We start from the raw sequence: 12,651 nt of genomic DNA, 5'->3' as shown, positions 1-12,651 counted from the left end.
CGCCCGGGTCACCCAGGTCCGGCGAACAAAACGAGCATTCCTCTATTACCGTAGTTTGGCACGCGCATTTACGCTCAGTGTTGCTTCAGATCCGCGCGCTGTTCATCCGTTCACTCGGTAGTAGAAGAGGCCTGATCGAGGAGCGCCGCTTTCACCACGAAACACCGACGTTTTTATACGATATTCGACTGCCAGTGAGCCGAGCCGTTACCCCCGAGCCGAGACTCCCCGGAATCCGTCGACTGAACGCGTCCTTCGGAGAGCCGTCATGGCGGACTCGAGCAGCGCAGCGGCGGGCGGAGCCCCGGGCTCCGGTAGCGGGGCTGCCGGGGCGGCGGGCGCTGTGGCGCAGGACGGATCCACCGGAGCCGCGGGGTCCAAGGTGGCGTCGGAGCTGGTGAAGGGGCAGGCGTTCGACGTCGGCCCCCGCTATGTCAACCTGTCGTACATCGGGGAGGGGGCGTACGGGATGGTCTGGTGAGCTCTCCTAACACTTTTCCTCGTGTTGTTGCGCCTGATAGGATGTGTTACACGGCGGAGCCTAGCGGGAACAAGGTGTTGTCTGGCGCGTTAAATGAGATGTCATGGTCCGCAGTGACACTTCAACTAACGTGGGGCCAACACGGATCCATATGTATCAGACCCTTCCTGAGGCGGCTCAGACCCTTCCTGAGGCGGCTCAGACCCTTCCTGAGGCGGCTCAGACCCTTCCTGAGGTGGCTCAGACCCTTCCTGGGGGGCTCAGATCCTTCCTGGGGGGTTCAGACCCCCTCCAGAGGAGGCTCAGACCCTTCCTGGGGGCTTAGTCCCTTCCCGAGAAGGCTCAGACCGCTCCTGAGGAGGCTCAGACCCGCTTGATTCATGTGTTGATCTGCAGGCGTGGCGAGTAGCTGCAGAACATACAGGAAACAAGGCTGGTTGCGCAGGAGCTAGCTGGCTATCAGGGGAGGAAACCTGTTCAAGATCCATGACAACTTAATAAAGCGGGTTCTAAAACCCCAGTCATGCCCAGTAGTACCTCTCCTTCGGGTGTAGCCTCCCCGTACTTTACTTTCGGTCGATGCAGCAAATCGGGTGTCATGCCCCGCCAGTAGAACTGTGATTACTGCAAGAGCAGAGGTGTCGTTATCGTGATTTGGTCATCCGAGGCATTGTGTGAGCGGGCCTGTTGCTCTCGGTGGACTCCGTCGGACTCGATGGACTCGTTCCAACCCGGATCCGGGTGGGTCCGAGTCCGCCACGAAGAGCAACAGATCCGGGTGGGAGCGGGCCTGTTGCTCTCCGCGGTGGACTCGGTCCCCCCCGGATCGGAACCGATAGCGGATCGGACCCGATAGCGCCATAACATCGCAGCAGGCCACCGTCCACCTCACCCCATCGGATCACTACGTGTGACTAGAAGTCTTGTTTAGGCTGTCGGTCTGAAGACCACTAATCCCCCTTGCACACTCCCCGTGCCCCGCTCGTTCACCGCTCGGATCCGTTTGGCTCCGTTTAGCTTCTTCTGAAATGTTGAATAGGGAAAAAAAAAAAGGAGTGCCACATAGGCCGAGGAAGTTGCTTCAGCTATTGTTCACATCTCTACAAGGATCGCTCCCCGCTATCGTGAAGTGTGGTGGTTTATAATGGGCTATAGGTCACTGCAGGTGTGTTGTGTGTGTGTGCTGTCAGCTGAAGACATGCATGTTTGTCTCTCACTTTGACGTTGAGTTTATACACAAAAACTAAACGCAAAGGAGGATGTGTTCCGTGCGAGATGTTTTGGTTTTCTCCACTATAGTACAGTACAATGGTTCTGGAAAGGGAATCGAACCAAAGACCCTCCTGCAGTGCTCTGTTTTGGAGCATTATCCCCAAGTTTCCCCCATCCTGCTATAAAGGGTACGGCAGCTAGCGCAGTGTGTAACCTGAGCTTTCTCTCTCTCTCTCCATCCCTCTCTCCCTCCTCCTCCCTCTCTGCCTCCCTCTCTCTCCCCCCCCACGCACTCTGCTGCCCACCTCTCAGCTCTGCCCTGGACAATGTGACCACCTCCCGCGTGGCCATCAAGAAGATCAGCCCGTTCGAGCACCAGACGTATTGCCAGCGCACGCTGAGAGAGATCAAGATCCTGCTGCGCTTCCACCACGAGAACATCATCGGCATCAACGACATCCTGCGCGCCCGCCGACTGGAGGCCATGAGGGACGTGTATCCTCTGACACACTGTGTGTGTGTGTGTGTGTGTGTGTGTGTGTGTGTTCTGGGGTCGTCCACGTAGCCTCGATGAACCTTCACCACACAGAGGGGATGAGGCCACACAGTTACAAACAGCTTGGCTTCAACTTGGTTTTATACAAGGTGTGTGTGTTGTTCTCTATTTGTGTGTGTTGTTCTCTATTTGTATGTGTGTTCGGTATTTGTGTGCGTGTTCAATACCCCCCGGAGTGAAGGCTAAATGCCCGATGGTGTGTGTGTGTGTGTGTGTGTGTGTGTGTGTGTGTGTGTGTGTGTGTGTGGGTGTGGGTGTGTGCGTCACCAGTGTGCGGTCCACCTGCGTGTGAAACGCTGTGCTGTTGCTCACCATCCATGGTCAAGATGTACACGCTTTTTATTATTGCTGCATTTCTGCAATACTTGACCGAACCTCCACTTGAACGTCCTCTGCTGTAGAGCGTTGAGTTCCAGCTGGCCGTGCAGTGAAGCCCAGAGAGCTGAGGTGGGTGATCCACCCTGATGGTCGGACCTGTTGCTTTAGTCGAGGCACCGCTGGACCACTCAGTGCCAGCCCAACCCACCCTTTGAAGAACTGTTGACGATTTTTAAATTTGGTTATAGATGATGACAAAATGGTGGCCAAAACTGAAAATAGACTTTAAAACTAAACTGATATCGGGTGCAAGCAAACCTAAATTGGATGTGTCATTATGAGATTATTCTTCATCAAATGCATCCATAATGTACTTCTGAAAAAAAAAAAAATCAATCTGCAGTTTTTGCATTCTCATGTAGTAAAACCCTACTTGCATGGAGCCCATCATCCGATCTGCTAATGCATCTTCAGTTCGTCTGAGGAACACTGGGCAGACCATTAAATCAAGTCTGCATCCTGGTGCGGCTTGTAATGTCTGCTACCCCCTTACTAAGGGCCTCAGTATGGACCACAAAGTGTGTGTGTGTGTGTGTGTGTGTGTGTGTGTGTGTGTGTGTGTGTGTGTGTGTGTGTGTGTGTGTGTGTGTGTGTGTGTGTGTGTGTGTGTGTGTGTGTGTGTGTGTGTGTGTGTGTGTGTGTGTGGCTTATCACTGAACCTCGCATCCCTTCTGTCACTATCAAAAGATCCATGGTAAATACATACATCGTTTTTAACTGAATTAGAATAAATATTCTATAAATTATTCTATTCTAATATTTGTGTATACAAATAATACATTCGATTTATGTAGGGCTTTTCTAAGTCCTCAAAGACGCTTTACAGAGTGAACACAAAATACAATAATGTAATAAGGAGGTGATGTGGTGGTGGCCGTCCTATAGCGGGGGCTTTGTGTGGTTAGCATTATCTGCTCTGCGGATGAGAGCAAAACGGTCTTGGGGTAGGGAGACAAGACCTTCGCCCTAACCCTAGCCCCTGGCCCTAACCCTAGCCCCCGGTCCAGGGAGGGGCAGGATGGTTGGTCCTTATCTCCAGGCTGTAGAGCAGCAGCCTCCCGCTCCACCCGGTGTTGGCCTTAACCCCCCCCCCCCCCCCCCCCCCCCCAGCTACATCGTGCAGACCCTGATGGAGACGGACCTGTACAAGCTGCTGAAGACGCAGAAGCTGAGCAACGACCACATCTGCTACTTCCTGTACCAGATCCTGCGTGGGCTGAAGTACATCCACTCTGCCAACGTGCTGCACCGGGACCTGAAGCCCTCCAACCTGCTCATCAACACCACCTGTGACCTGAAGGTGCCCCCACCTCACACACTAATGGGTTTCAGACCTGTGAACTCGATGTGCTCTGAGCTCTCTTTGCTCAGGATGCTTTAGCGGCAGTAAGACGCTCTTGGAGATGTGTTTACATTCACTTCATCGTTGTACATTTATTAAGAATGCCAAAACGATGTATCATGCATCGTTCAGTCTTGTACAATTTGTAAAACGCCTCTTTAGAAGAATAGAAGAAGCTTCTCCTCCTCCGGGGGTTTGATTCCCGATGTCTCTGGGCAGAAGCCTACTTTGGGTCGATTCCAACAAGTGAATCTTGGGAGAGGACTCAACACAAACAGGATGCTGGCTGCAGAGCAGATGGCACGCCGTTATCATGTAGCACGGAGACGCCAGAGGAATCCAAGGAATGTTGTATTAGGACGCCGGACTGAAGGCAGCTCAGCTCGTACCCCAACCTCCTGCTAACCTCCTGCTAGCCTCGTGCCAGCAGCCCCCTGCTAGCTTCGTCCTGCTAGCTTCTTCCTGCTAGCTTCGTCCTGCTAGCCTCGTCCTGCTAGCCTTTTCCTGCTAGCCTCGTCCTGTTAGCCTCGTCCTGCTAGCCTCGTCCTGCTAGCCTCGTCCTGCTAGCCTCGTCCTGCTAGCCTCGTCCTGCTAGCCTCGTCCTGCTAGCCTCGTACTGCTAGCCTCGTCCTGCTAGCCTCGTCCTGCTAGCCTCGTCCTGCTAGCCTCGTCCTGCTTGCCTCGTCCTGCTTGCCTCGTCCTGCTTGCCTCGTCCTGCTAGCCACGTCCTGCTAGCCTCGTCCTGCTAGCCTCGTCCTGCCAGCAGCCCCCTGCTAGCAGCCCCCTGCTAGCAGCCCCCTGCTAGCCTCGTCCTGCTAGCCTCGTCCTGCTAGTCTCTGCCTGCTAGTCTCTGCCTGCTAGCCGCTGCCTTGTCCTGCTAGCCTCGTGCGACTAGCCTCGTCCTGCTGGCCTCGTCCTACTAGCCTCGTCCTGCTGGCCTCGTCCTGCTAGCCTCGTCCTGCTAGCCTCTGCCTGATCGCGGCAGCCTCTGCCCTGAGAGCCATTGCGTTGGCTCCTCATGAGTATGGTGTATTGTGTCAACACAATAAACCAGAGTTCAGCGCTCAGATGAGCTATTAGAGTTTATGGCGGTTGCTTTTACACCAACGACCTGCTGGCCAGCAGAGAGAGAGCGGTTTGGAGTCGGGCAGTAAAGGGCTTGTAGGCGTGGTTGTCTCCTGGGATGTCTGGGTCCACGGTCACAGAACCCGAGGCAGGTCGTCGTGGGGTTAGCGGGTCAGGGGGTCCGGAGTGTGAGGGTTCACCTCAGGAAGGCCTTCCTCGTTGGAAGGTATGGAGCCTGGTCCAACCTCTCTGATCCCGACCCTAACAGACCCGGGATCCGTTCAGAGACTATTTGAGTATTATTAATATATAATTTGAATAACGTGTAAATACAGCTGCTAGATATTACCGACCCTCCCGGTGAACCCAAGAACCCAGACGCTGGTCTCCACACCTGATGTTGTTTTGTTGTAGCCTGGGTGTACCATCGCTGCCTTGCGTGCGATTTCATTTCGCGCTGCCAGGCAGCCTGGATTCCATGGATCAGATTTTTGCCTGAGATAGGGAACCAATCACAGAACGGGGAGGGACGGCAAGACGATGACGACGTCTATGCGGGACACCCATCGTCTTCCTCCTCATCGAATTTCTGTCGCTCTACATACGTCATCTGGTATAATTGATACGATTGGCTATGAGAAACAGACTTATATGATGGACATTCGTAGAGCCTAATAAACGGGTCCGGGCAATCGTAGACCACGCCTCAAATACGAGAAAATGAATGTGTGGTTCCCAGACCTCTTCTCGATGTAGATTGAGATCAGGTCCGGCGTTAGCCAGGCTAGTTTTGTTGGTGTCCGGCTGTCCAAACAGAGGGCACCTTCTGGCCCTGATGAGGAGCAGTGTGTCGACTGTACATGAACGGCTCCTCCTCAAACAGCGCACCAGAGCATAACGAGGGGCTCCCAAACGAGCCGCTCCCAAACGAGCCGCTCCCAAACGAGCCGCTCCAGGACGAGCGTTTCACCCGCACAGAAGAGCAGAGTTCACCTCACCATTATTACAAAACAAATCTCCCGCCAACAAATCAATGGAGCTCGTTGGTTCTGGGTGGGCCGTCCTGGGGAGACGGGCCCTGACTCCTCCTCTTCCTCCCCCTCCTCAGATCTGTGACTTCGGCTTGGCGCGGATAGCCGACCCGGAGCACGACCACACCGGCTTCCTGACGGAGTACGTGGCCACGCGCTGGTACCGCGCCCCCGAGATCATGCTCAACTCAAAGGTGGGTGGGGGGGGGGGGGGGGGTGTGTGTGTGTGTGTGTGTGTGTGTGTGTGTGTGTGTGTGTGTGTGTGTGTGTGTGTGTGTGTGTGTGTGTGTGTGTGTGTGTGTGTGTGTGTGTGTGGTCCGTTGGTGCGTGGTGCCTGACCCCGCCTCCACCGTCTGTCCCAGGGCTACTCCAAGTCCATCGACATCTGGTCCGTGGGCTGCATCCTGGCCGAGATGCTGTCCAACAGACCCATCTTCCCCGGGAAGCACTACCTGGACCAGCTGAATCACATACTGGGTGAGAGCCACGGCTTCTTCTTCTTCTTCTTCTTCTTCTTCTTCTTCACACCTGGCCGGGTCCTCTGAATGGCAGGTCGTCGTGAAGGGGTGATATTATGCGGCTAATCACCCTCACACCTGGTGGCATAATGTCACCCTTCAAGTGAGGCTGGTAGCCCGCTCCTGCTCAGGAACCGGGTTAAGGCTGGTTAAGGTGCAGTGTGGCCTGGTTAAGGCCTGGTTACGGTGCGGTAAGGCCTGGTTGAGCCCTGGTTAAGGTTGCAGTACGGGAGCATTATCACAATCAAAATATTAAATAAATAAAAATATGTATGTACTGGTAACACTATTACCAGAGCACTTCTTCGATGAGACTGGTTTGCACTCTGCGCTGCGCGTGGGCATGTCTAAAATAGACTTGCTGGTTACAGTGGATGAGCTCATTTGCATTTTGAGCTGCACGCCTTGTTTTATTTAGTTTCTGAAGCGTTGTATGTAATTAGAGAGTCCGTCTCATTGTCCGTTTTGTCACTTATTCAACAAAATTGCGCCGAAATGACAAACTCTGCTCGCTAATCAACCAGATCATCAGAGCGGGAGAACTAACCAGTACAGGCTGTTCCTCTGGGAGCGGTTGTGTGTAACGCTGTCCCCCCCCCCCCCCCACAGGGATCCTGGGCTCCCCAACCCAGGAGGACCTCAACTGCATCATCAACACCAAGGCCCGCAACTACCTGCAGTCCCTCCCCGAGAAGCCCAAGATCCCCTGGGACAAGCTGTTCCCCAAGGCCGACGGCAAGGGTACGCGGGCGCCCCGCTGGGCCACAGCAGTAGGGGGGGGGGGGGGGGGTCAGGCTGTAGCAGGGGTGGTGGTGGTGGTGGTGTCAGGCCTGTAGCAGCAGCAGTAGGGGGGGGGGGGTGGTGGGGTGGTGGTGGTGGTGGTGGTGTCAGGCCTGTAGTGGTGGTGGTGGTGGTGTCAGGCCTGTAGTGGTGGTGGTGGTGGTGGTGTCAGGCCTGTAGTGGTGGTGGTGGTGGTGTCAGGCCTGTAGTGGTGGTGGTGGTGGTGGTGTCAGGCCTGTAGTGGTGGTGGTGGTGGTGTCAGGCCTGTAGTGGTGGTGGTGGTGGTGGTGTCAGGCCAGCAGCAGCAGCAGCAGTGGGTGGTGGTGGTGGTGGTGGTGGTGGTGGTGGTGGTGGTGGTAGTGGTGTCAGGCCTGTAGTGGTGGTGGTGGTGTCACGCCTGTAGCAGCAGCAGTAGGGGGGGGGGGGGGGGGTGGTGGTGGTGGTGGTGTCAGGCCTGTAGCAGCAGCAGTGGGGGGGGGTGGTGTGGTGGTGGTGGTGGTGGTGGTGGTGTCAGGCCTGTAGCAGCAGCAGTGGGGGGGGGGGGGGGGGGGGGGTGGTGGTGGTGGTGGTGGTGGTGGTGTCAGGCCTGTAGCCTCTCCTCTCCCTCCCCCTGGAGGGGGACGGTTTGAACGTGTTTCCTGCGGGCCCAGACAGCACCCCCCCGGCCCGGCCCCAAACCGATCCCAACACGTCTGAGGAGCCGAGAGGGAGCAGAGAGGGAGTAGAGGGGGAGTAGAGAGGGAGTAGAGGGGGAGTAGAGAGGGAGTAGAGGGGGAGTAGAGAGGGAGTAGAGAGGGAGCCGAGAATAGACTGAGTCCAGTGACCTCTGACCCCTGACTGTTGATTTGTCCAACAGCCCTGGATCTGCTGGGTCGCATGTTGACCTTTAAACCCCAACAAGCGCATCAGCGTGGAGGAGGCCCTGGCTCACCCCTACCTGGAGCAGTACTACGACCCACGGACGAGGTGCGCACACGCCCACGCACGCACACGCCCACGCACGCACACGCCCACGCACGCACACACACGCGCGCACACCCCAGACATAGACGCACACACCCGCACGCGCGTTCGTACGCGTCCACAAACGCACACCTAGACAACGCACGTACACACCTCACACATAGACACTTACTCACACACACCTCATGTACACGTACACGCACGCACAGCTCAGAAATGGACGCGTGCACACGCCTACACCTCATACATAGACACACGCATTCACACACGCATTCACACACGTACGCACACCTAGACGCACGCACTCACTCACGCACTCACTCACTCACTCACTCACTCACTCACTCACTCACTCACGCACGCACTCACTCACTCACTCACTCACTCACTCACTCACTCACTCACTCACTCACTCACTCACTCACTCACTCACTCACTCACTCACTCACTCACTCACTCACTCACTCACTCACTCACTCACTCACTCACTCACTCACTCACTCACTCACTCACTCACTCCCTCCGGCCGTGAGCTTCGGTCCAACCGAGCGAGGGGCCTAAAGATGGCGACGCGGCGCCGAACGAGGATCAGACACGGTACCGGTAACCACGGCAACACCACCACGGCGGGCAAGAAACAAAAAGGGTACAGTGTTGCCTTGGTTACCGGTAGGCACCACGCCGCCCAGTAGTGTCGCCGTGGTTACCGGTAGGCACCACGCCGCCCAGTAGTGTCGCCGTGGTTACCGGTAGGCACCACGCCGCCCAGTAGTGTCGCCGTGGTTACCGGTAGGCACCACGCCGCCCAGTAGTGTCACCGTGGTTCCGGTGTTCGCGCCGGGATCTTTGATTATTCTTCGATTTTAATTATTATTTAGAATTAATAAATCTTTTTGACTCGCCACCGTAGAGCATGAATCGTCTCCACTGTGGTGATGACATATAGAGCGACGGCATCAGCAGCGAGTTCAGTCCCGTTGATCTCCTGTGGGCGTGGTCATCGTGGGGGCGTGGTCATCGTGGGGGCGTGGTCGGCGTGGGGGCGTGGTCATCCTAACGAGCGGACCTCCACTGAGGGGCAGGGGGGGGGGTCCTGAGCCCCACGCTCAGCTGTCTTACCAGAGGCCTGCGTTAGCAAAATAACACGTTGGTTTTAACGACTTGAAATGGAAACAGACGAGGGGTTGACACACACCCACGCACGCGCCTCCCAACACACACACACACACACAGTGCACTTCCCAATACACACACGGAGTGCGCGTGCTTCCACACACACACACACACACACACACAGACACAGACACAGACACAGACACACACACACACACAGAGAGAGAGTGCGCGCTCTTCCCAACGCACAGAGAGAGAGAGTGCGCGCTCTTCCCAACGCACAGAGAGAGAGAGTGCGCGCTCTTCCCAACGCACAGAGAGAGAGAGTGCGCGCTCTTCCAACGCACAGAGAGAGAGTGCACTTCCCCACACACACACAGAGTGCTCTCCCCAGCACAAAGCCGGCTTTCTCTCCTGAAGGACGGTGTTTTCCTTTATCATGATCAGCGCTGTGAACCATCATGTCAACAGAAGGCCTCCAGCAATAAGTCGCCATGGCAACACGACCCCCCCCCCCCCTCCTATCTCCCCCTCCCAGACCCAGATATGGCAGCCTCCTGCTCCACGCATTAGTGGAATGGCTCTGTGAATATTTAATTAGCCTGGTCTTCAGTGGAAACGCATTAGGAGAGGGGGGGGTGGGGGGGGGGGGCTTGAGTGAATGACATCAGTTTTTTTGTGTGTCTTAGTTAGACACAGCTGAGCTTTAGTGTGTGTGTGTGTGTGTGTGTGTGTGCAGCCCGTGGCCGAGGAGCCCTTCACCTTCACCATGGAGCTGGACGACCTCCCCAAGGAGAAGCTGAAGGAGCTGATCTACGAGGAGACGGCCCAGTTCCAGGCCACCTACCAGGGCTCCTGAGTGCAGGTAACCCCCCAGGTCCTCCCCCCCCCCTCCCTCCTCCAGGTCCCCCTCCTCCAGTTCCCCCCCCTCCCTCCTCCAGGTCCCCCCCCTCCCTCCTCCAGGTCCCCCCCCCCTCCCTCCTCCAGGTCCCCCCTCCCTCCTCCAGGTCTCCCTCCTCCAGGTCCCCCCCCTCCCTCCTCCAGGTCCCCCCCCCTCCCTCCTCCAGGTCCCCCCCCTCCTCCTCCAGGTCCCCCCCCCCTCCCTCCTCCAGGTCCCCCCCCCCTCCCTCCTCCAGGTCCCCCCCCTCCCTCCTCCAGGTCCCCCTCCTCCAGGTCCCCCTCCTCCAGGTCCCCCCCCTCCCTCCTCCAGGTCCCCCCCCCCTCCCTCCTCCAGGTCCCCTCTCCCTCCTCCAGGTTCCCCCCCCTCCCTCCTCCAGGTCCCCCCCCCCTCCCTCCTCCAGGTCCCTCTCCCTCCTCCAGGTTCCCCCCCTCCCTCCTCCAGGTTCCCCCCCCTCCCTCCTCAGGTCCCTCCTCCAGGTCCCCCTCCTCCAGGTCCCCCTCCTCCAGGTCCCCTCCTCCAGGTCCCCCTCTCCCTCCTCCAGGTCCCCCCCCCTCCCTCCTCCAGGTCCCCCCCCCTCCCTCCTCCAGGTCCCCCCCCCTCCCTCCTCCAGGTCCCCCTCCTCCAGGTCCCCCCTCCTCCAGGTCCCCCCCCTCCCTCCTCCAGGTCCCCTCTCCTCCTCCAGGTTCCCCCCCCTCCCTCCTCCAGGTCCCCCCCCCTCCCTCCTCCAGGTCCCCCCTCCTCCTCCAGGTCCCCCCCTCTCCCTCCTCCAGGTCCCCCCCCCTCCCTCCTCCAGGTCCCCCCCCTCCCTCTCCAGGTCCCCCCCCCCTCCTCCTCCAGGTCCCCCCCCCTCCCTCCTCCAGGTCCCCCCCCCTCCCTCCTCCAGGTCCCCCCCCCTCCCTCCTCCAGGTCCCCCCCTAAACCAAACCTGCCGTTCTACCTGTAGTCTGCTGAGGGGGCTGCTGTTGGGTCTTCTGTCCAGCAGGGGCGGTGCAGGCGCTTCACCCGGCCCACAGCAAACGCTCCTGTTCTGTTCCCCAAGGAGCGCGCCTTCTCTGGCCTCCGGATCCTCTGAGCGCCTCAGGGGGCTGTGGGGGGGTCCTGGGGGGTCACGGGGGGTGTTCCCTCCTCTCTCCGGGGGCTGACGGCCCGCTGTGTTTGTGTGTTTAGCGCTGCGGAGGCGGAGCATCGGGCGGCGGCGCACCAGAAGACTCCGAACGCGACCACAAAGAAAACCACGACGACCACGAAGAAACCGCGACGACCACGACGACTGCTACCGATCATGTAAAAAAAAAGAAAAAAAAAAAAAAAAAAAAAAAGAAAACCAAACGGCATTCAGAAAAAAAAAGACAAAAACAGGAACCGAGCGAGACTCTCAACTGCTTTAACCCATTCTACTGCGAGCGCTGCCATGGCAACCCCTCCTCCGCTGGGGGGGGGGGGGTCGCCAGGGGGGGAAGCCGTTGTGTTTTTGCTCCCGACTGCTTCAGTGTTGTCCCGAGTGTGGACGCCTCCACCTGGGACCGCCCCTCTTTCACCTCCCCCCGAACCCCATCCCTAGCCCCGCCCCCTGACCCCCTTGCCCCCCCCACCTCGACCAAATCGTTGTTCCCTCCTGTATGCTACTCTGCCTTCTCCACCCCCCCCCACCCCCCCCGCTAGTGTCTGTATGCTAACGTTTAGGCTACTACCGTATTAACCGCTCCAGGGCATTGGGTGGGGTGGGGGTGTTATGAGGTGGGAGGGTTCTGGGGGTGGGGGGGGGGGGGCGTGTATGTATATAGAATATAAATATATATATATTTAAGGGTTGGTGTTTTTTGGCGGAGGGTGGATGAGTGTTGCTTAACTTTCGTTCAGTTTTGTACGACGTTCTCCGGACGTCCCGTCGGTTAGTTCGTGTTTGTACGTTTTTTCGGAAGTTGATATTTGCGCATCATTTGGAACACTTTTGGGGTTTTGAGAGGAACGTGTGTTTTTACTGGCATGTCGACTCTTCTGTTGATCTACTTTGGGTTTTTGGTTTTGATTGTTTTTGTTCTCAAAGAAAAAAAACAAAGTTCTATGATCACGTGAATGCATGCATTCCTGAAACGTACCAAAGTGGCAGTGGGGGGTCTAGCGTCTTATCAGGGGGGTTAGCTTCTGCTTGGGGGCTAGCTGCGGCTATGGTCCTCTTGGGGGGGCTAGTGTCCTCTTGGGGGGCTAGCGTCCTCTTGGGGGGGCTAGCGTCCTCTTGGGGGGGCTAGTGTCCTCTTGGGGGGCTAGCGTCCTCTTGGGGGGGCTAGCGTCCTCTTGGGGGGGCTAGCGT

At 57.4% G+C, this 12,651-nt stretch overlaps 1 protein-coding gene across 1 annotated transcript; it reads left to right on the top strand.

Annotated features, from left to right (window-relative positions):
• The first annotated feature begins 96 nt into the window (after nucleotides 1-96).
• LOC132472375 (mitogen-activated protein kinase 1-like) lies at nucleotides 97-11,696 on the top strand. The gene is given in 10 exon segments (XM_060071984.1): nucleotides 97-477; nucleotides 2,006-2,188; nucleotides 3,738-3,927; nucleotides 6,143-6,259; nucleotides 6,428-6,542; nucleotides 7,193-7,324; nucleotides 8,220-8,251; nucleotides 8,253-8,333; nucleotides 10,179-10,304; nucleotides 11,508-11,696. Coding segments are annotated over 9 exon segments (1,179 nt in total). The 5' UTR covers nucleotides 97-268; the 3' UTR covers nucleotides 10,299-10,304; nucleotides 11,508-11,696.
• Nucleotides 11,697-12,651: the final 955 nt, after the last annotated feature.

Source organism: Gadus macrocephalus, chromosome 2 (genome assembly GCF_031168955.1).
Source record: "Gadus macrocephalus chromosome 2, ASM3116895v1".
Lineage (NCBI taxonomy): Eukaryota > Metazoa > Chordata > Actinopteri > Gadiformes > Gadidae > Gadus > Gadus macrocephalus.
Note: the sequence above shows the minus strand (reverse complement) of the source record. Positions and strands in the feature narration are given on the sequence as shown.